This window comes from Sinocyclocheilus anshuiensis, unplaced genomic scaffold (genome assembly GCF_001515605.1).
Source record: "Sinocyclocheilus anshuiensis isolate Anshui unplaced genomic scaffold, SAMN03320099.WGS_v1.1 scaffold38, whole genome shotgun sequence".
Taxonomy (NCBI): Eukaryota; Metazoa; Chordata; class Actinopteri; order Cypriniformes; family Cyprinidae; genus Sinocyclocheilus; species Sinocyclocheilus anshuiensis.
Window position 1 is genome coordinate 1,816,512 of NW_015544213.1, and position 24,580 is coordinate 1,841,091.

The 24,580-nt window shown below is 37.7% G+C and overlaps 2 protein-coding genes across 2 annotated transcripts in view; both read right to left on the reverse strand.

Moving 5' to 3' along the window:
• LOC107697172 (methylmalonyl-CoA mutase, mitochondrial-like) overlaps positions 1-7,273 on the reverse strand; it is a 41,063-nt gene extending 33,790 nt beyond the window's left edge. The window contains exons 1-5 of the mRNA XM_016497838.1: positions 7,199-7,273; positions 6,011-6,464; positions 4,037-4,404; positions 3,571-3,728; positions 1,150-1,321 (exon numbers count right to left, since the gene is read on the reverse strand). Of these exons, the coding sequence (XP_016353324.1) occupies positions 1,150-1,321; positions 3,571-3,728; positions 4,037-4,404; positions 6,011-6,416 (1,104 nt within the window). The 5' untranslated portion in view covers positions 6,417-6,464; positions 7,199-7,273. The remainder of the gene's footprint in view (positions 1-1,149; positions 1,322-3,570; positions 3,729-4,036; positions 4,405-6,010; positions 6,465-7,198) is intronic.
• A 613-nt stretch (positions 7,274-7,886) lies between these two features.
• On the reverse strand, positions 7,887-23,932 carry LOC107697173 (peptidyl-prolyl cis-trans isomerase FKBP1B-like). The gene is made up of 4 exons (XM_016497839.1): positions 23,791-23,932; positions 19,069-19,116; positions 8,679-8,791; positions 7,887-8,591 (listed from the first exon to the last, which is right to left on the reverse strand). The coding sequence occupies exons 1-4, from the start codon at positions 23,825-23,827 to the stop codon at positions 8,463-8,465; spliced, it is 327 nt and encodes a 108-aa protein (XP_016353325.1). The 5' UTR covers positions 23,828-23,932; the 3' UTR covers positions 7,887-8,462.
• Positions 23,933-24,580: the final 648 nt, after the last annotated feature.

Sequence of the window (24,580 nt, forward strand, 5' to 3'; positions counted from 1 at the left end):
AGACAGCAAGGTAACTACCACGTTCAAGGTCCAGAAAAGTACCAAGATGATCGACAAAGTAGTCCGTGTGACATCAGCGGTTCAACTGTAAAGTAATATTGACAAAAATAATGACTATTCCACATTTTCGTCTCTACTGCGCCACTTGTGGACGCGCGTTCACGACAGTATCATGACGCGAGCGTGTGGCAGCGCTGACCCAGATCTGGTGGTGAAATAATCCTTTGACATGGTTAAAAATAACGAATGTTTCCTGTCGCCGATTACGATTACGTTTCCCTCCAGTGGGTGTAGTTCAGTTCTCAGAGTAATGTGACACGTTTGCGCTTTACTTTTGTGTCCTTAAACGCTCGTTTTTTTGTTCGACAGCTTATAAAAACGTAGTTCTGGGTTTTTTAGCTTGTTTACTGTACACCTTGTCACATAGCAGCTTTTAGATAAGGAATACTGAAATGGCAAGTTATTATATTTTATGAAAATCTTGCGTTGCAGTCCTATGTGCGAGTGCGCAGCAGCTCCCGCCGCGCACAAGTGCATATCCTTTTGAGATATCAATTATAATCAATTTTAATAAAACACAAGACTACATTATAAAATTCTAACAGTAGGCTATTTAATATCTGTTGTTCTTCGGTTGTCAGTCAGAATGACAGTTCTTGCGTGAACATTATAGGCCTATATATACCCAAGCCAATTTATTATTCTTTCTACATTATAAAACTCTAACAGTAGGCTATTTAATATCTGTTGTTCTCTATTATTCTCCAGCGTGATACTGTGGAAGAACTGATGATGGCACAGTCTGATCTTCGGCTGACCAATCAGCAGAAAGGGGCGTTTAATTCCCGCCCACGTGTAGAAATCGAATATTCAAGCTGTTTATTCATTTTTCTACCCCTGAACGAAAAACAAAAATTTAAGCTGAATTCTCGTTTTTCGTTTTTTTTGGGGGAAAAAACGAAAAAAGGAGCCGTTTTCTCATTTTTCTACTTTCAATATTAAATAAAAAAACGAATGAACGAATGATACACGGATTTGCATGCAACAGTTTTACACTTTATTGCACCACAGCTGGTTTAATTTGACAAAAAGCAGGCATGAACAGTTGAGAGTTCAGCAGGCGGTTCTGGAGCTGTGAATGAATGTTACCTGCTCAGTGAGGGACCATCCTGATGTCTGACAGTGAGTTCTCAGCAGGAGGGATTTGGAGTTCTTGGGTTGGAACTTCTCTTTGATAAGTGTCGCCCACAATCGCCGTGCTGCCCTCAGCTTCGCTATTTCCATATAAAAGTTCATGCCTATCCCCCAGAAGAATGACAACCTAAAAAGAGATCATGCATAATAATCACTCTTCATGTCTCCATACCGTATATGAAACCTTTAGAAAACCAAATATATCAACTGTTATTCTAAATTATTATTCGAATTATCATTATTATTAATATTAAAGTAATTTAAATAATTAGAAACAATGTATTCATTCTCTAAAGTGTTTGGACTCCACCAATCCACAGTCAGACAGATTGTGTACAAAAGGAGGAAATTCAAGACCACTGGTTCCCTCCCCAGGAGTGGTCGACCGACAAAGATCCCTCCGAAAGCAAGACGTGTAATAGTCTGCAAGGTTGCAAAGGACCCCAGGGTAACTTCTAAGCAACTAAAGGCCTCTCTCACATTGGCTAATGTTAATGTTTATGAGCCCATCATCAGGAGAACACTGAACAATCATAGTGTGCATGGCAGAGTCGCAAGGAGAAAGCCACTGCTCTCCAAAAAGAACATTGCTGCCCATCTGCAGTTTGCTAAAGATCATGGGGACAAACCAGAGGGCTACTGGAGAAATGTTTTGTGGATGGATGAGACCACAACAGAACTTTTTGGTTTAAATGAGAAACGTTATGTTTGGAGAAAGAAAACACTACATTCCAGCATAAGAACCTTATCCCATCTGTGAAACATGGTGGTGGTAGTATCATTGTTTGGGCCTGTTTTGCTGCATCTGGTCCAGGATGGCTTGCCATTGATGGAACAATTAATTTTGAAATATACCAGCAAATTCTAAAGGAAAATGTCAGAACATCTGTCCGAGAACTGAGTCTCAAGAGAAAGTGAGTAATGCAGCAAGACAACGACCACAAGCACACAAGTCGTTCTACCAAAGAATGGTTAAAGAAGAACAAAGTTAATGTTTTGGAATGACTGAGTCAAATTCCAACTGAATCTCAAGAGAAAGTGGGTCATGCAGCAAGACAACGATCCCAAGTACACAAGTCGTTCTACCAAAGACTGGTTAAAGAAGAACATTTTAATGTTTTGGAATGACTGAGTCAAAGTCTGGACCTTAATCCAATTGAAATGTTGTGGAAGGACCTGAAACAAGTTCATAGGAGGAAACCCACCAACATCACAGAGTTGATGTGGTTTTGTACTGAGGAATGGGCTCAAATTCCTACAAGCCGTTGTGCAGGACTGATCAGCAGTTACAAGAAACGATACTTGCAGTTATTGCTGCAAAAGGGGGTCACACCTGAAAGCAAAGATTCACATACTTTTGCCACTCACAAATATTTAACACCGGATCATTTTTCTCAATAAATAAATGACAAAGTATATATTTTTGTCTCCTTTGTTTGATTGGGTTCTCTTTGTCTACTTTTAGGGCTTGTGTGAAAATCTGATGATGTTTTGGGTCATATTTATGCAGAAATATTGAAAATTTCATAAGGGTTTCACAAACTTTCAAGCAGCACTGTATGTAGCAGTAGTAATATAAATAAATAATATTATTAATAATAACAATAATATGTATTACAGTCAGTACATTTTAATACGCATTTCTATATTATTAGCAGTAGTAATAGTAGTAGTGGTGGTGCAATAATAATATTTTATTCTACATATTATTATCATATCTATAAATATGTAGAGTGTAAGATTATTATACATTAATATAATAATTATCATCTATTAATTAATTTAAGCGTTAAATAAGAATTAAAGAAATAATGTACTCTTATTTAGTATTAGTAGTAGCAATAAGATTAATCATAATAACAACAGTTATACAATCAAAACAATTTAATATAATTTTTATTTTAAAAAATGAATACATTTAGTGAAAAAATAAAATAGATGAATTATTAAAATGCTTTTCTATTATTATTAGTAGTAGTAGTATTCATTATTTTAAGTCAAATATGATTATAATGATTGCTTAATGTGTATTGTGTAATAATATATCATTTAACATGTATTCATTCTTATTATTGTTTGTTATTATTAATAATATTAATAATTTAAATATTATTTAATTATTTAATATATTATTACATTGTTAATTTCATTAGCAAAAATGTAGTCATTCAAACATGTATTAATGAAATTATACAAATATATTAATATTAATAATAATTATTATTATTATTAATTATTTAATAATCATAATTATTTCCACAAACCATTACCATGCATTATTATTATTATTATTATTATTATTATTATTATTAAGAAGAATATGGAATTGACAAAGTAAAGAGATAAAAAGAAATGTCACTGAATTTTCAAGCTAACCTGGGAGCGAACTCATCGATGGTGAGTCCAGCCTTCAGTCCGGTCCTGCAGTACTCCAGTCCATTGGCAATAGTGTAAGCCAACTCCAGTATGGCATCAGCGCCAGCTTCCTGTATGTGGTATCCACTGATGGAAATAGAATTAAACTTGGGCATATTCTGTAAGAAAAAAAAACAATGTGTAGAGGTCAGATACCATCTGAATATTGAATCAACAAAGATGGTCAAAACTACAAGGCTGTGAAAAGCACATATGCAAGGATGATGAATACTCTATTAATATAAGTCACAGGAAGTCTTCTTAAAAGGTATGTTTATAAAAAAGTAGGTTTTAAAGTTCATAGAAAAAAAGAAGCAATTAAAAATAAAAAGTAGTTTGAAGAATTTTTAATAGCACTGTAATAGTACTACAAAAACAACAGACAGTGGACTGAATTACATATAAAGTCATGTCACTCAAGCCGTACCTTTGAGGTGTATGCGAAGATATCGGCGATGGCGTGCATTGATGGCTCTGGAGGGAAAATGTAGGTGTTTCGCACCATGAACTCTTTGAGGATGTCGTTCTGGATGGTGCCGGTCAGCTTCTCCTTGGCCACACCTTGCTCTTCTCCGGTCACGATGAACATGGCTAGAACGGGAATGACAGCTCCATTCATTGTCATGGATACCGACATCTTCTCCAGCGGGATGCCGTCAAACAGCAGTTTGGTGTCCTCTACGGTGTCGATAGCTACACCTGCCATTCCCACATCCCCATGAACTCTGGGATTATCCGAGTCATAACCTCTGTGCGTCGCAAGGTCAAAGGCCACAGAAAGGCCCTGCTGGCCCGCTGCGAGGGGGGAAAAAAACGCTTTTATATGACTTATACCAAAGATTCCCAAACATTTTTGTCAGCCCTTTGACCTAAATATTTCTTAGAAGTCCCTCTCAGATTTTAAGTTAATATTGCAATAATTCAACAACACATTCATGGTTCTTCAAGGTCACATGGCATGCAAATAAACAATATTTATATAACAAAACAAAGCTTCATTTTAATATTATAACATTTTTTGAAATCTTAATCTTCTTAAAAGTATTTATTTTGCATTATATAAAATAATGTTAATAAGTGTTTTATTTTATATTATCTATCAATATAAATTACTGGAAGACTGAAAACATTTAGTCTTAATCTTAAAAGTATTTATTTTAAATTATAAAAATATATTTATATAAATATTTATAAAATAATTGTAATAAATGTTCATACAATATAAAATAATATATCTTTTTTAGATATATTTGTAGATATTTTAAATATATATTCAGATGTTGTAATTTTATATATATATATATATATGTGTGTGTGTGTGTGTGTGTGTTTCCCACAGACGTTCACTTGCACAGTTGACTTACACTTACTGGAATTTATAACTTCGATACAATAAAAATATTGATATTCGATACCATTTTTGATACCACAGGGAAAAGCTGCGACAACTTTAAGGGCATAAAATTTTAGATTTTTATTGAAAGATAAAACAAGGCTAGAACATGACAATGAGGTATATTTTTTTCATTGATGAAAACAACTTGAGGTGGTAAAACACTGGAGAAAAACTTACGAATTTGCATATATTTACTTCTTTAGAGAGTATTATTTTTATTTTTATATTTTATTTTTGCTATTTTTACCCAAATTAGGGTGGTCTGAGCATTAGAGAGTACACATGTAATGTATGTTTCGTTCATACTCAAAAGTCGGGAGGGCGCCCTCGTGCGGAAACTTCAAATATGCCTCACAGATATAATAGAACATTCCAGGAAATCCCTATTATGGACAAAGGCATCCAGCTATTGCAGTAGCTCAATAAAAAGAAGATGGAAATGCTGTACCTGACTGAACACGCACACACGACCGTGGAAATATAAGAATAAAGTCTATTTATAATATAATGGTAATTGACATTGCCTTTATTACAGTCTAGACTACTATAAAATAATGATTCTAATGATAAGAAGCCACATCAGATCTCAAGAGGATGTCATTTCAAACACTCGACTTATGAGGTAAGTTTGAAGTAAAAATATTTTATTAAATGTGTATTTTGTTGGACAACGTGTTTATAAATGTTCTCATTATGCTGTGCGCGTGAACTCGCTGTCAGAGAGAAGAGAAAGAAAACGCAACTGCATTGTATCGGTGTATAGATACTGCAAAAAAAAATCTATTCGTGGCGGTCAATGTATCAATTAATAAATCAATGTATGGCAAACACTGTACATATACATACATATATTTTTTTCATTATCATTTTTTTTGACTGTTTATTTTAAATGTATTTATTTTATTCTACATTTTTTATGATTGTATTACTGTATAATTCAATATAGAATTTAACTTGATTTTCACATGAATTAACTGATGTAGTTTTAATGCTGTGACGTCATACCTTTAATATTATCCCTGTAAAACTTGTTGCTTTCTTCTACAGTGCTGAATCCAGCATACTGCCTGATGGTCCAGGGTCTGTAGGTGTACATGGTGGGGTACGGCCCTCGGGTGAATGGGAAGACTCCCGGCAGCTCATCTTGGACCATGGCGGTGTCCTTCTGAGTGTACACAGGTTTAATAGAGATGCCCTCCGGAGTCTTCCAGATCAGATCCTCTGGGTTTTTCCCTTTCAGCTGCTTCTTGGCCAGGGCGGCCCAGCCCTCGTGGATCTTCACTTCATCTTTGTGTGGGGTGGCAGTATGGAACGGTCTGGGATAACGCTGGGGGTCAAGGGTCGAGGATACAGATGCCCCCAGGAGTCGTCTGGCTGTCAAAGACACACATGCTTTCCGTGCAGTCAACATGTTGTATGCATTGGGTAAAGGAGTGCGGGTTTAGTTACTCATGGATATCTAATAAAAAATAAATAAAAAGAAACAGGTTTTTACTAAGTAAAATGTTTCAAAATTGATAAATAATAAGAAGAAATGATAAATTAAATAAAAAATGTTTCTTGAGCAGCAAATCAGCATATTAAAAGGATTTCTGAAGGATCATGTAACACTGAAGACTGGAGTATATCTATATGTTTGTATGTATGCATATACTGTTTACACACACATAGATCAGAATCATATATATCAGAATCAGCTTCCACAGCACAAAGACACTGACAAGACAAGACAGATAATAAACATATGCTAAGTTTCAGTATTCAAGATATATATATATATATATATATATATATATATATATATACAGTATATATATATATATATGATCTTGAATACCTAAAAGTCACACAATGTTTGTTATGACTAGATACGACTAAACACATAAAGACTCCAGATGTGACTTGATAAGATAGCAAACATGCCATCATTATTATATTACATTTATATTACCATTAATCAAAGCATGTTACTAAATGTCCCATTTAAAACCGTATCCATCTCTGATGATGAACCGCTTTCACTTTTTATCCATTAAAGTTTGCAAACTTACAGGCCTATTTAGATTATACAGTTTAGAGCCTTTGGAAACTAACAATAATTGATCATCTAATGTACGTCACTAACATAAAAGCGGCGACATCATAATGTTTTAAAACAAAATGTTTAAAAACAAAACAATATCAATTTCTGACCTTGCGTTCTTTCTATTTACCAGACACAGACGACGCACGCCGCTGACAGGCGTGTTGCGCTCCAGCCAATCACAGTTCACAACAAACCACAAACAGCCAATCAGCTTCAAGCGACCTGCAGCTCTGACCCGGATGTGCAGTGCATATCAGCACTTACTTTTAGGGTGTAGAGGCTTTGAAACAAAGGTTCCGTTTAATGTTTTTTTTTTTTTAATATTCGGATGTTATTTGTGGCTAAGAGCCGCCATAAAATGCCAGTTATAGTCATGTAATATAGTATAGTTAGTATGATATAGTATAGTTAGAGTGAGATACGATACCGATTATTATTTTGAGGGTCTCAAAATCGCTATGTCACATTAATTGCAGAAGGTGGCGACATATCCCACTGTTTTTGTTTGTGAGGTAACGCTTCATCTATCTATCTATCTGTCTGTCTATCTATCTATCTATCTATGTTTATGAATAATGTTTAAAACCTGCAGTGTCTCTGCTTAAATAATGTTTTATACAAATGCATATTAATTTTGGTTAATGGAAAATATGTCTTGCCTCCGAGTTATGAAACACTTAATATTCTTACTGCCTGCTCTCTCTTATGCACAGAAGGAGGAGAACAGATAATAATCAGTAATAAAATGTATCCGTTACAGTTCCAACACCACAAAGATTTCAAAGAGTTCAAATATCTTTATTAAGAGCAAGTTGATCAAATGTTAATTGAAGCCAAAGCACTCCACGGTACATATTCAGTTTGTTCCACATCTCATTTTTATAGATTTGAATGAGACTTACAACAAATGTTTAAGGGATAGATTTATATATAAAATATATAGTAAATACAGTAACATTATCATTTTATCATATGAATTCAGCAGGATATGCTTTTATCAAAAGTGGCAATGCAGACAGTGGTTGTTAATGCCCCTTAGAATACAGAATTATAACCCATTACACCCTCCTGTAAAATACTAACCCTACCAAATTCAGTCTGGTACAAATTAAAATACTGATTTAAGAAATCTATTGTATTCACATAGTTTCAGGAAAGTGTAGTATGAAAACAAAAACACTTTGCATGTACCAAAAATGAAACTGAGGTGCTAAAATTGCGTTAAGGTCATGTGTAGAAAGATACACCTTGCATTTATTGGCAAAAAACACAAAAGTTGAGTGTCTATATGAAGAAGGTTTTATTGGTGGGGTGGGGACTCATGTTTCTCCTTCTCTATTTGAGGACTTCAGCCCTGCAAAAGCTAGTGGTTCACTCCAGTTTCAGCAGTTCCACGTCAAATATAAGAGTGGCATTGGGAGGAATGACACCAGGGTGTCCCGTGGCCCCATAAGCCATATCTGGGGTGCAGGTGATCTTCGCCCTCTGACCCAAACTCATCTGAAATTAGATGCAAACACTATAAAGCGAGTGGAATCTGACAGAAATATTCAAGAATACATGCAGCACAGCATCAGACTCAATTACCTGTGCAACTCCTTCCTCCCAGCCCTTGATGACTTCCTGTCGGCCGATCTTGAATTTGAAGGGCTTGTTTCTGTCTCGTGACGAGTCAAACTTCTTTCCATTCTGCAGCATCCCTGCAATTAAATAATAATAATAAAAAAAAGTTAAATACACAATTATCATCATCATTACAACAAACAGTGCTGGGTTGTAACTGATTACATGTAATCTGGATTACGTAATCAGATTCCAAACATGAAGTACTTGTAGTTAGATTATATTACATTTTCAAATACTAGTAATCAGACTACAGTTATATTTTTATTAAGTGATTACTGATTGCATATTATTCACACAATAGCAATAAATTATTCATAATTTATTGATTCTCACTATTTCTCCTTTTTTCTCTTAAATTTTCCTTTATGAAGAAAACAGGGAGCCACCCAGTTGCTAGGGTGTTCTATGAGGTTCCCTAAAAAGTTTACTGTTCATAGTGCAAACATCTAACCCTAAAATGAAGGAGAAAATGGAACTGCACACGCACAAGCTGCTAACACATCTACACACATCTAAACAGACAAGCAGCGGATGAAGAAACTGCACAATTGCGGTTCCCAGGCTTACAGGACAGTAATTGCGGCCCTGGACCAAGAATTGAACAGATACCATCAGCAGCACAACATCCTTAAGCATTCATTTAACAGCAGATTCACACTGCAACATAGTGGACAAAACAACAGTGCCCTAAAACAGCAGCTGATCAAACAGACAGTCCACATCAACCTTCCACCATATCACCATCATACAAACAGACCCAATGATCCCAGCAGTATGTACTGACATCATACACAGTCATGAGAAAGACACACAGATGATCCACTTCATTATTACACGTCACATTGTGAGTAAAATATGAAATACAACTAGATTTTTACACTTTCTCAAGCAGCTTTTGCACAGGCTGTGAGGCTAGGGTGTTCTAGATGGTTGTTAAGGTGTTGCAAGAGTGCTCTGGACAATTTTAGGGTGTTGCTAGGTGGTTGCTAGTGGGTGGTTGTTAGGGTCTTCTGGGTGGTTGTTAAGGTGTTGCTAGGGTGTTCTGCATAGTCCGGATGTTGCTAGTGTGTTCTAGGTGAATGTTATAGAGTTCTGGATAGTTTTTAGGGTCTTCTGGGTGGTTGTTATGGTGTTACTAGGGTGTTTTGGATGTTCATAGGGTGGGTGCTGCTAAGGTCTTCTGGGTGGTTGTTAGGGTGTTGCTATGGGTGGTTGCTAGAGTGTTCTAGGTGGTTGTTTGGATGTTCTGGATAGTTTTTAGGGTCTTCTGTGTGGTTGTTAGGGTTTTGGTAAGGTGTCCTGGATGTTCATAAGGTGCTGCTAAGGTCTTCTGGGTGGTTTCTAGGCTGTTGCTAGGTGGTTGCTAAAGTATTCTGGTGGTTGTTAGGGTATTGCTAAAGTGTTCTAGATAGGTTTTAGGGTGTTCTGGGTGGTTGTTAGTGTCCTCTGTATGATTTAGGGTGTTGCTAGGGAGTTCTGGTGGTTGTTAGGATATTGCGAAAGTGTTCTAGATAGGTTTTAAGGTATTCTGGGTGGTTGTTAGTGTCTTTTGTATAATATAGGGTGTTGCTAGGGTGTTCTGGTGGTTGTTAGGATATTGCTAAAGTGTTCTAGATAGGTTTTAAGGTGTTCTGGGTGGTTGTTAGTGTCTTCTGTATGTTTTGGTGTGTTGCTTCTGAGTGGTTTTAGGTGGTGCAGTGTGTTCTAGGTGGTATTTACAGCGTTTCTAGGTGGTTGCTACTTGTTCTAGGTGGTTGTTAGGGTGTTACTATGTGGTTGCTAGAGTGTTTTTTAAGATGTTGCTAAGGTGTTCTCGGTAGGGTCTTCTGGATTTTAGGGTATTCTGGAAGTTTTGAGGGTGCTGCTAGGTGCTAGGTTCTAGGTGGTTGTTAGGGTGTTAAGCATGGCGTTTCAGATGTTTTAGGGTGTTGCTAGGGTGCTCTGGGTGGCCCCCAAATCTATGAAACTATGGTCTCCAGATATGTTTTTTTTTAAGTCATTAGAATTTTTTATTTTGTGCCACATGACATATGTAATATATTTGTGACATAGGTAATAATATAAAGATCAAAGCTAAATTAATTTATTAAATTAAATAAAGTCTACTGGATTTCCTGACTAAAACAGCAGACAGCACTAGAAGATTCTTTGTTTAACTCCTTCAGGGAGTCTGCGGAGTGCCTACAATCAGACAGGCGTGGTCCAGTAACACACAGCTGACCCACCGGAGGGAGCGCTTCTGTGCTTATCTAAATCTCCTGTGGAATCTGAGCTCTTGCGATCCAAATGAACAAAAAGAATGAAATATGAAACATTGGCCTAATTCAGCCAGTTTAAGTAGGTCGCCTTTTGCCTCCATCTTTATCATAAGAAGGAAAAGAGAAAGAGAGAGGAAGATATAACCAATAACACTCTGGTCTTCCATGATTACAGTACAAGTATTTATATATAAGAATACATCTTGAATCAAAAGGGGGCCAAATGTAAAATAAAGCATGTTAAACGTTTGTAAGATTTAGCAACAAAAGCTGTTCAGTTTTGTCAGATGTACTTAAATACAAATGTAAAAATAAATAAAAACAATGACACTTTTAAATGTCTCATATTTATATATTTCTTTTTCAAATAGGGCTGTTAATCAAAATGTAAAATTTAACTCTCAACTAAAATATTAATAGGATTAATTATATATGACGGTTAAAATTAATCAGCACAATTAGTAATATTTTATCTTTTACTGTGTTTTATTTGTAACCACTTTTTTATATTTAATGAATCACATCAAATTACCATTTTAAATTGACTTGATTAATTTTAACAAAAATATAACAATAATTAAACATAAATCTAAATCTAAATCCTTTTCCCTAAAAAGTACAAGCTTCCCTGAGCCTACAATTTATATTGTAAGATGAGATATTTTGTTACACAGAATTCAATATCACTATCAACACTAAGTGTATGGATAACCATCTATCTGTGCTGTAGTGAGGACAACTATGTCTGTGCTTTGTTTAAATCAGAGTCTGACACACCATTAGAAGCATTTATTCCTTACAGTTTCATCCATGCCGAGGGAGATATGAAAGATCCCTCACGCTGAGAGATGGTTCTCGTACATTACAGTATTAACTTCCACTCCCCACTGGACTTAAATGGAGCTGAGACTTCCAGGAAGGACCCTGCGCCAAGATATCTGCAGAGTGGGCTTCGTTCCAAAACCAGACAGTATATTATAATAGCAGCTTGTTCTACTACAAGGGCGAACTAAAGCGTATTTATGAATGAACTAAACTGACTAAATATATCCAGTGATGCTATAAACCTTTGGAACTTTTAGCAGTTTATATAATGACAAATTTATAAACTAGATTTTTACATTTTCTGAACGTGAATAGTGCTTGCAAATGCAAAACTTTACAGGTTGCTATGAAGTTGCTTTTAACTCTCAACTAAAATATTAATAGGATTAATTATATATGACGGTTAAAATTAATCAGCACAATTAGTAATATTTTATCTTTTACTGTGTTTTATTTGTAACCACTTTTTTATATTTAATGAATCACATCAAATTACCATTTTAAATTGACTTGATTAATTTTAACAAAAATATAACAATAATTAAACATAAATCTAAATCTAAATCCTTTTCCCTAAAAAGTACAAGCTTCCCTGAGCCTACAATTTATATTGTAAGATGAGATATTTTGTTACACAGAATTCAATATCACTATCAACACTAAGTGTATGGATAACCATCTATCTGTGCTGTAGTGAGGACAACTATGTCTGTGCTTTGTTTAAATCAGAGTCTGACACACCATTAGAAGCATTTATTCCTTACAGTTTCATCCATGCCGAGGGAGATATGAAAGATCCCTCACGCTGAGAGATGGTTCTCGTACATTACAGTATTAACTTCCACTCCCCACTGGACTTAAATGGAGCTGAGACTTCCAGGAAGGACCCTGCGCCAAGATATCTGCAGAGTGGGCTTCGTTCCAAAACCAGACAGTATATTATAATAGCAGCTTGTTCTACTACAAGGGCGAACTAAAGCTTATTTATGAATGAACTAAACTGACTAAATATATCCAGTGATGCTATAAACCTTTGGAACGTTTATCAGTTTATATAATGACAAATTTATAAACTAGATTTTTACATTTTCTGAACGTGAATAGTGCTTGCAAATGCAAAACTTTACAGGTTGCTATGAAGTTGCTCAGGTCAATAGCTTTAAAGAAAATATGTTCTCCAGCGAGAAAGCCAAAAATATACTTAAAATATCTGAAAGAAGATGTAAGCCCAGGTTCATTATAAGTCACAGAATATCTTGCAGCTTGTACTACCTGCTCCCTGTTTTTAGGATGTTGCTAGGGTCTTCTGGATGGTTGTTAGGGTACTCTGGACATTTTAGGGTGCTGCTAGTGTCTTCTGGGTGGTTGTTAGGTAACTGCTAGATTGTTCTGGGTAGTTGTTAGGATGTTGCTAGGGTGTTCTGGGTGTCTTTTAGTGTGTTAGGATGCTGCTAGTGTGTTCTGGATGTTTTTACATTGTTGATAGGGTGTTCTCTATGGTTGTTAGGGTGTTCAGTGTGTAAGGGTACAGCTAGGATGTTCTTGATGTTTTAGGGTGTTTCTAAGGTGTTCTGGGTGGTTGTTAGGGTGTTGCTAGGTGGTTGCTAATGTCTTCTGAATGGTTGTTAGGGTGTTGCTAGAGTGATCTGGATGTTTTGGGGTGTTGCTAGGGTGTACTCTGGGGTTATTAGGGTGTTCTGAACATTCTTAGAGTGTTAGGGTGCTGTTAGAATGTTTTTGATGTTTTTAGGGTTGTTAGGGTGTTGCTAGGTGGTTGGTAATGTCTTCTGAGTGGTTATTGGTGAGTTGCTAGAGTGTTCTGGATGTTCAGTGTGTAAGGGTACAGCAAGGATGTTCTTGATGTTTTAGGGTGTTGTTAGGGTGTTTCTAGAGTGTTCTGGATGAGTGTTCTGGATGTTTTAGGGTGTTGCTAGAGTGTTCTCTGGGGTTCTTAGTGTGTTAGGGTGCTGTTAGAATGTTCTTGGTGTTTTTAGGGTTGTTATTGTGTTGCTAGGTGGTTGGTAATGTCTTCTGAGTGGTTATTGGGGAGTTGCTAGAGTGTTCTGGATGTTTTAGGGTGTTGCTAGGGGGTTCTCTGTGGTTGTTCTAGATGTTCGTAATATGTTATGGTGCTGCTAGGGTTTTCTGGATGTTTTTAGGGTGTTGCCTGTGGTTGTTAGGGTGTTCTGGATGTTGTTGTTGTTTTAGGGTGTTCTGGATGTTTTTAGGGTGTTTCTAGGATGTTCTATGTGGTTGTTAGGGTGTTCTGGATTTTCTGAGTGTTTCTAGGGTGTTCTTATGTTTTTAGGCTGTTCCATGAGGGTCAATAAGCCTGCAGTGAGCCAAAACCAGGCTCAGTACAAGTCACAGAATATCTTGCAGCTTCTACTATCAGCTCCCCTGCGATCATGATTATAATCAGTAGTCATGTTGGGTGGGAGCTTTTCTTGGGCTGATGGATGTAGTGGGCGCAAGCCTGATCTACTGACCGGCTTCACTGGAAAAAAAAACATGAAGTCGTTCTCGGTTCCTGAGCCTGTGCGTGAGAGGTCGGTGGGAAAGAGTTATCACGGCTTACAGTATCCGTCTACAAGAGCCGGCAGCCGGTTTCTCTCAGTCAGCGTCAAATGTAATCAGATGCACACACTACCTGAATGCAACTGCCTCTTATAGATTTGTTGGCACATTTCAACTCGAAAACATGTCAGCAGAAAACCGCGTGGCACGGCACACGCATGGTTCATGTATCATCAAACAAGAGTATTCTGGCAGAAATGTCAAGTGCAAAGAGAGAAAGCTAAAAACAGTGCTGTCATTTGGTTAAGACAAACTACTTTGCACTACAATACAATCTTGGTGGTAATTAATATTAATTCTCCTTTTTTATCCTTATATGTTGTAATTAAAAATACAATATATATATATTATATAATTTATTCCTGTGATGCAAAGCTGAATTTTCAGCATCATTACGCCAGTCTTCGGTGTCACATGACCATTCAGAAATTTTACTAATATGCTGATTTGCTCAAGAGGCATTTCTTCTTATTATTATTATTAATATTTTTGTGGAAACTGTTACTTTTTTTCAGGATTCTTTGATGAAAGGGAAGTTCCAAAGAACAGCATGTATTTGAAATTTGCAACAATGTAAAAAAATCTTTACTGTCACTTCTGATATCATATTTGCTGAATAAATCAACAAGTCTTACTAACCCCTAACATTTGAAAGGTATGTATGTCTGTTCAATAATTTCCATGCTAAACTTAATCTCATATTATAGCACAACTCATTCCCAGAACCTGAAACCCTGGCTGCATCCCAACTTTCAGACTATCCATACTATATAGCATGCCAGAATATGATTAGAGCATCATGAATCATAGTTAAGTTGAAAAGAGAATGCCAAATGTGCCCAGATGGTACAGTATACTATTTTTGAGGGGTTTCAATGCCTGTTTTTCAACTAATATTATTACCTACAAGCCCCTGCACTATGAATGAGAAGCGATTTACTGCGATTGAGACCAAAAAATGTCATTTGTATTGTAAAAACATGAGAAGCTTGGACAACATCTCCAAAACATCTCAACATGGATAATAATAAGAAATGTTTCTTGAGCAGCAAATCAGCATATTAGAATGATTTCTGAAGCATCATGTGACAATGAAGACTGGAGTAATGATGCTGAAAATTCAGCTTTGTGTCATAGGAATAAATGACATTTTATAATATATTCAAATATATATGGATGAGAATCAATTCAGTCCGGTTGAGGCCAGCTGCAGACTTGAGCAGCTTGGACAACAAAATATCTGCAAAACCTCTTACAGGTTTGGTAAGAATAAATGAGAGACAATTTTGGGTCAATTATTCCATTAGAAAAAAGGTTCAAAATAAAACATTGAGAAATGAACTATGGCTCTCACATAGTGTTTCTAGAATCAAGAGAAGGAAACGTACCCATAACTGCACATGATGTCACTACTTTAAATGCCTCTGAATGCCTGGTCAGGGTTCAGAAAACTGGACACCTAGTGGGTTTCTCTTCATTGCCATTACAGTGGCCTAATCCTGGAGCCACCACCAATCACATGGGTGTCTCTTCAGAGCATATTTATACATAGTGTTGCTATTGTTATTAATAGAGCCGCCACTCACAGGAGGTCTGATGGCTTCCTGTGCTCTAATAATAAACCCCAGGGGATCCAACGGGACTGGGCTAACTGATTTGTTCTGCCCGGCTGGGACAGAGAAAGGTAGGTGTGCAACGGGGTGGGGGTCTCTCTGCTAATTCAGGCATGAGCCTGTGATAAAATCCATCCTGTTTCGCTTGGCATGCAACCATGACTGCTGATAATATACAACCTGAACATTATGTTACATTATTACGTTACAAAGAGGAATGACAGGTTCCACTACTTTCAAAGCAGCATCTATCATTTACAGCCTTTCCATTCATAATTCAGTCAAGTGTAAGATCAGATTTCCATCAAAAAATAATAAAATAGATGCAACCAGGTTCTAAAATCAACAGTCGCCCAGTGCCAATGTGGGTAAAAACTGGGTTTGGAAAGTAAGCAAAACCGAATTACACAATTACTTAAACTACTGTTCAAAAGTTTGAGATTATTAAAAAAATGAATACTTTTTTTTTTTCAAGGATGCATTAAATAGATCAAAAGTGACAGTAAAGTTCAATTTCAAATAAACGCTGTTCCTTTGAATATTCATCAAAGAATCCTGGAAAATATATCACTGTTTCCACAAAAAATATTAAGCAGCACAACTGTTTTCAACTGTAATAATTGGAAATGTTTCTTGCAGCAAATCAGCATATAAGAATGATTTCTGAAGGACTCTGAAGACTGGAGTAATGATGCTGAAAATTCAGCTTTTCATCACATGAATAAATTAGATATTAAAGTTCATATTCAAATAGAAAATAGTTATTTTAAATTGTAAATATATTTCACATTATTACTGTTTTTACTGTATTTTTTTATCAGATAAAGCCAGTCTTGGTGAGTGTACAGTAAAAGACTTCTTAAAAAAACAGCATAAATGAAATGTGTAATACCACTAATCATAAAAAATGATACTACAGAGGTAGAAAATGCATTTATTCTGATTTTCACGAAAAGAAGCATTTATGGTCTGTCACTTTATTGTGTCGCATTAGGATACATGTGACAGTCTTGGAGCTTTTCTTTTAGTTGATCATTTGCATTTCTTTGATTAATTCTCTGATATGAGCTAAACAAAAATATGGCCTACAAAACTCTTTCTGTTGCTTATGGCATCTAACCCCAACAAAGCATGTATATTCTGACCTCAATTTCCCATTTTTTGCTCATTTTTAATCTGGACACTGCAGACAGGTTTTACATTCAGAATCTTCCGACTGTGATCATAGCTAAATGACCTAGTATGTGCACAAATGTCCTTCCTGTTCCACAATCCAAACATTTGCTCTATTGATTTTTGTCCATTTCAGCCAAAAGGTGTGTCACCGAATAATGATGACTTGCCTGTCTCTGGTGGTAGTGCTGTATCTGGTTCACTCCAGGGCTCGAGGGCTCGAGGGCTCGAGGGCTCTCAGCGAAGGCCCTGCAGTGCTATATTAAGTACTGCAGAAGGGCTGTGTTGACGTCTGCAGTGAGTCTGACCCTGTTACCTGCTCTGTGTGCTAATGACTGCCAGAAGCTCATCTCAGTCAGTGCTGCCGGACTCTAGCATAGTTCTGCCTCAAGCTGTTTTCCTTTCTCCTGATACAGATACAGATAACTCTGATAATTCTGACAAGACAGGAAAAAAAAACCTTTTACTTTACATTTATTATGTTTTTAGCTTTTTTGTAAGTATTAAAATATTCTTGTTTAAAGACAACACAAAACTGAATATAATGCTAAAAAAACACTATAAAAATAATTGAATCAGAATATTCAGTAATAAATAACAATTTTGTCCTTTATAAAAATATAATACACTATTATATAACTGAAAAGATTACATTTTTTTCTTTTTTTATTCAGCAATGACACATTAAATTGATCAGAAGTGACAGTAAAGCATGTAATGTTACAAAAAATTTCAATTTCAAATAAATGCTGTGCTTTTGAACTTCTTATTGATCAAAGAATCCTGATTTTTCACAAAAAAATTAAGCAGCACAATTGATTTCAACATTGATAATAATAAAAAAAATGTTTGTTGAGCAGCAAATCAGCATATTAGAATGATTTCTGAAGGATCATGTGACACTGAAGACTGGAGTAATGATGCTGAAAATTCACCTTTGCATCACAGGAATAAATTACATTGTAACAGAAAACAGTCATTTTAAATTGCAAAAATGTTTCATAATATGACTGTTTTTACTGTATTTATGATCAAATAAATGCAGTCTTGGTGAGTATAAGAGACTTGTTTTCAAAAAATATTTTTTTTTAAATACCAACCCCAAACGTTTCAACAGTAGTGTATGAATTAAAGGAATTATTTCACATTCTGCAGTTTCTAGGTGACTAATCTTGGTGACGTTGATCATGTGACTCCTACAGACAATCAGATGATCTTGCTTCCATTGAAGCACCTGGAGCTCTTTAGAGCATCTCACATCATGCTGGAGAACATCATCACCAGGCTTGAAAGACTTTCTGAATTTCATGTCAATTTATCAAATTGGATCTATTTTTTATACTGATAATATAATTAGTAATGAAAAAATCTTTAGTAAATGATAAAAGAATACAAGCAATTGCTCTAGTGCTCTCAGACTTTTGGACTCCACCATATTTTATTGGTACTGTAACTCTATGAAAATAATGAATGGAAAAGACATTAATTTTCTGGTCCAGGTTGCAACATCCTGTATGTCAAGCACAATATAAAGGTCCAAAGTTCAAACACTAATAATTATAAGGGCTTATTATGTAGTTGAGGACCAAGCAATTCAACACAGAGAAAGAAAATACACATTTATCAAGTTCTACCTGCGTTTTCAAAGAGAAGCACTGGGATATTGAAAGGAAAGAAAACATTAAACAAGGGGAGACAGAATGTTGTTATCGACATCCTGTTTCCTGTCTGTCTGAGCTGGTAGTCTGCAGGGTGCACCAGTCGCCTGAGCGAAGCGTCCAACAAACAACATATGAGAACTCAAAGAAAACATCTTGGAGCGCTACTTGCTGAAAGGACCTCCGTTTAATAGTCCCAACATAGACATAGACAACATATGAGAACAGTTAAGAGCAAATAGTTTACCTATGTAATGCACGATGCATGTCTGTCCTTTCTTCGGAAAGGTTCTTCCTGTAAAGAAAGAGGAGAACAAAACAGTTAGTGCAAAGATGATTCATAGCATGTGAACTGTAATATCCACTGGCATCTGGAGTCTGGAGGCTTTTTCAACTTGTAGTTAATGTTATCAGTTCATTAACTCCTAGTCTCAGACATACAACACCCTCGTTGACCGTCCACTGAATGTCTGATGTGTATTGCACATAAATGACATGAACTGACTCAAATGACCAGGTCCAATCTTACTGGCTGGCTGACACACAGCTTCCGGGACTCAAATGTCTTTATCAGATAGTTTAGCTTAGGAAACAAATTCCATCTTCAGGTTTTTGCACTAACAACACCGTAATGCACTGAAGATGGTTTTATTGGTAGCTTGCCACCCTAATTTAATCTACAAACCCCAAAGGGATCTTGTAGCTGCCATGAAGCAGCTTCTACAGTCATGAGACCTGGGTTTGGTCTTAAGACTTCATATGCAGTCCTGATCTGGAGAAAGCGTGTGTGTGTGTGTGTGTGTGTGTGTGTGTGTGTGTACAGGTATATATGGTTTATGAGGACACAAATGTGTATAATGACATGGGTACTACAACGTAAACATGGTTTATGAGGACACAAATGTGTATAATGACATGGGTACTACAACGTAAACATGGTTTATGAGGACACTTCCTGTGTCCCCGTAAAACAAAAGGCTTAAAAAACATACAAAACGGTGTTTTATGAAATTCAAAAATTGCCAGCAGTTTCCTGTAAGGGGTAGGTTTAGGGGTAGGGTTGGTGTAGGGCAATAGAAAATACAGTTTGTACAGTATAAAAACCATTACGCCTATGGAGAGTCCTCGTAAACCACAAATACAAGTATGTGTGTGTGTGTGTGTGTGTGTGTGCGCGTGTGTGTGTGTTGGAGGTGGTGTCTGGTTAATGTGTGGGAGCTGGACAGGAATGTGAGCCACATGACAGCAGGCCGGTGGGGGTCAGATAGGATGTCAGTGGAGAGGGCCCACAGATGCAAGAGACCCGAGCAAAGTGAGAAAAGCATCATCACATGGCATTCATTCCTGACACTGGTGACCCCAGTAGGCAGTTTGAGTTTGATGACTTGTTCCAAGAATTCTACGTCTGAAAGGTGTCAAAATCATATGAGATCATGGTCACTCTAGCACTTATTTACAGCTTCTAATGATCATGTCATAATAATGCTCATTATTACGAATCACTAAACTCTTCCTGGTCATTACTTACAAAAGGAATAATTAGACTCAGCCCCAAATTCAGATCTCATGTAAAAAAAAAAAACATAAACACAAACACAAATGTAACCACTGTAAGCATATAGGACACGTGTTGAATTGTTAGAATATTACTAGTGTCATTTCGCAGATGTTTTTAACCAAAGTGACTTAAAGACAAGTCATTAAAGACAATGTTTAAAGACAGACAATGGCCAAATGAAACAACCTGGGCTAAAAATTCTATGAATGAAAATTAAACTTATGATCTACCGATGTTTTTATAAAATAATAATAAATTATAAAATAAATGATATTGTCAAGGTGTGCCTACAGTGAGGAGCGAGGAACAAGGAACAAGGAGCGAGGAACGAGGAGAACGCAGGAGAATCAGGATTAACAGTCTTTATTGACATCACAGGAATCACACGTAGGACACGGGGATCGACATTCAAAACCGGACAGAGATCTCAAAACAGGAAACACCTTAAATACACAAGATATGACAAGGGGAAGACGAGAAACACCTGGGATCAATAAATATAATAGGAACAGGAAACAGGAAGGACCAAATATGGGCATGGACATAACCTGGAGCACGTGGGGGAGCAAAACACACACGAAACAGAGTCTGACATTACTCCCCCCTCCCGGAAGGTGTGTCCCACGCCGTAACAATTCCACCAGTGAGCGGGGGTGGGCGCCCTGGAGGCTGGTGCAGGAATGGGACACGGGGAATACCTCCAGGGTGGATCAGGCAGTCCAGGGTGCCATGGCAGCACAGGGAGCTCAGGGGCCACGGCGGAGCAGGGAGCTCGGGGTGCCATGGCGGAGCAGGCAGTTCAGGGTGCCACGGCGGAGCAGGCAGTTCAGGGTGCCATGGCGGAACAGGGAGCTCGGGGAGCCATGGTGGAGCAGGCAGACTAGGATGCCATGGCGGAGCAGGCAGTTCAGGAGGCCATGGCGGAACAGGGAGCTCGGGGAGCCATGGCAGAACAGGCGGGCTGGAGGGGACACTGGAGCGAGCTCTGGGGCTGGAGCCGACACTGGAGCGAGCTCTGGGGCTGGAGCCGATACCCCTTTAGATTCGGGGTGAAAGGCATGGTCGGCGGGCTTGACTTCGGAGCGGCCAGCAGGCTGGAGACAGCTGCGTCCGGCGGGCTGGAGAGAGCCGTGGCCGGTGGGCTTGACTGAGGAACGGCCGGCGGGCTGGAGAGAGCCGTGGCCGGCGTGCTTGACTGAGGAATGGCCAGCGGGCTGGAGAGAGCCGTGGCCGGCAGGCTGGTTCTGGCTTGGGCCCGGATACTCCCCAGACACCGGTAGATCGCTTACCTCCAGCATAGTCCTGTGCTTGACTGAGGAATGGCCAGCGGGCTGGAGAGAGCCGTGGCCGGCAGGCTGGTTCTGGCTTGGGCCCGGATACTCCCCAGACACCGGTAGATCGCTTCCCTCCAGCATAGTCCTTTGGTGTCCCTGGAGGTCCATGGGACGATGGTAGTTGGCCCACAGCCAGAACAGAGAATTGATGGTGGCGTCATCCAATGCCGTCGCTGCGGCGAGCCCGCAGAATTCCCAGGCGTACTCGAAGAAGGGGAGATCTCTGCGGGAGAAACGAGCGGCAATTTCCATCATCGCAGGGAGAAACAAACGGGAAACAAAAAGACTTTTCAAAACAAAAACAAAACAGGGAGAAGGGGTGCCGCTTACTTTTCTGTATCAGTCTGGTTTTCTGTCACGGTGTGCCTACGGTGAGGAGCGAGGAACGAGGAGAACGCAGGAGAATCAGGATTAACAGTATTTATTGACATCACAGGAATCACACGTAGGACACGGGGGATCGACATTCAAAATTCAGAACTCAAAACAGGAAACTTAAATACACAAGACATGACAAGGGGAAGACGAGAAACACCTGGGATCAATAAACATAATAGGAACAGGAAACAGGAAGGACCAAACATGGGCATGGACATAACCTGGAGCAGTGGGGGAGCAAAACACACACGAAACACAGAACAGAGTCTGACAGATATACAGCATCACATGAATATTAGCATATATATATATATATATATATATATATATATATGTTTGTTTGTTTGTTTGTTTTTCTGTATGCATGGTTGGGTTCGCAACTCTGTATGATTTTTTTTTTCTTTTATGCATCCCCATAAACTACCAATAGGCTTTTCACTCAAAGTCTAACACTGAAGACCAATTATTAGACACTGTACTGTACACATGCATATACTAAGTGCTACTGCCAAAAAAAGCTGACATTTCCTTATGAACAGTGAATAACCATTTACAATGCATTCCACTTGCAAAAAAATGTATTTGATAGTACTCACAAACTGTATTTGAATGCAGCCAAATTCTCAATAAAACTGTTTTCACTTCCGTACCCACTGTATGTGTTTTTTTATATATATATATATATATATATATATATATATGTTTGTTTGTTTGTTTGTTTTTCTGTAGGATCATGTGACTGAAGCCTGAAGTAATGGCTGTTGAAAATCACAGGAATAAAAGACATTTTAAAATATATTAAAACAGAAAATAGCTATTTTGAACTGTAATAATATTTCACAATATTACTGTTTTTACCGCATTTTGATCAAATTATTGCAGCCTTGCTGAGACTTTCAAAAGCATAAAAAAAACTTACTGACCCCAAACATATGTACTGGACATATGTCGTCCAAATGCTGTTATTCTCTAAATCTGTTTGGCCAATCAGATTTGAGGACTAGAACTAGACATACTACTAGAACTAGACACAGGCTACTACATCCATGTAAAAAATAATGCTAAATTGTGTCAATGAAAGTGTCATCATGTCCAAACGGTCAGTTTGGTGTCACCAGCAAACAGGCAATGCAACAAGTGGCACACATAACAGCGTCTCACTCTGCCATTAGACCAGATCAGGTCTCAGAAACCCAGTGACTCTGCCAACTGTGCCAAATTACCCTGCAAATCCCCCCTCGAATTAACATCAAAGCTTATGTCTAGCCAGGGCAAGAGTGCTGCCATCTGAGACATACATGATCAACAACATCAACCTGCATTTCAGAAGCAAAATCACACTACAGCATGTTGTAGAGGAAATCTGACAGCTTCAGTGAGGAATCATAATGAGGAGAGTGTTTGAGTTGGCACACATGGCACAGATTATCCACTGGGCACAGACACACGTTAAATCCCTGACTAGACAGCGAGCGGGAAACATCCTCATAGCCATAGGCGTTTCGTTAGAAATCGTTTTCAAAGCTTTACGCAAATAATATGCGGTGAAAATTCTAGACTGCAAATAGATTATGTAATTAGAGCGTAAGAATGTTCCCGCAATCCCGCTTTTGCCGCAACATTGTATCAAAACAACATTCGATTCCGCCAGAACGTTCGTGAATTTGAAATTCGAACTTATTAAATGATAGCGTTTTACCGTCTCCTGGAGATATTGTTTCAACCTCAACACCCATTCTGTTAGCGCGTGTAGATCCTGCAGCAGTGAGACAGTGAGAGAGAGAGAGACAGACTGTGAGACAGCAGCACGTACTGCACTCCGCCCACTGTCACATCAGATCTATCTGTACGCGCCCTACAATGGTCAAGCCGTGGTGAAATATTAGACAAGATTCCTTTCTGATTATCCGTCAAGTTTTTATGAGATTGTGGCATGCTGCAGTAGTGTACTGTGTATGTGTAAAATCTATTGAACAGCACTTGTACCATATAGGCTATATATATATATATATATATATATATATATATATAATTCGCGAAAATGAATCACCCTGTGTCTGAAATCGCTCCCTATCCTACGGTGACGCATTGCTGGCACACACATATTTGTTTTCTCCACTCAATTATGTCGTAATAACGAGATGTTATGTCGTTTTAATGACATATTTTCTTGTAATAAAGAAATGTTATGTTGCTAAAACGACATATTTTCTCATAACAGCGAGATGTCGTTAAAACGACATTTTTTCTTGTAATAACGAGATGTTATGTCGTTAAAACTATATCTTTTTCTTGTTAAAACGACATTGAGCAAGGCGATTGTTTGCATGCTGTCACCACAGTCCTGAGATAAACAATCTACACGCTGCTGAAGTTACTGCAGGAGGGATCATAAAAATACATTTCACTCACTCGTTTTCATTCACTCCTTCAAGTGAACTGTATTAGTGGCCTAATGTAGGGAATGGTGAATGAGGGTATAGGGGCCA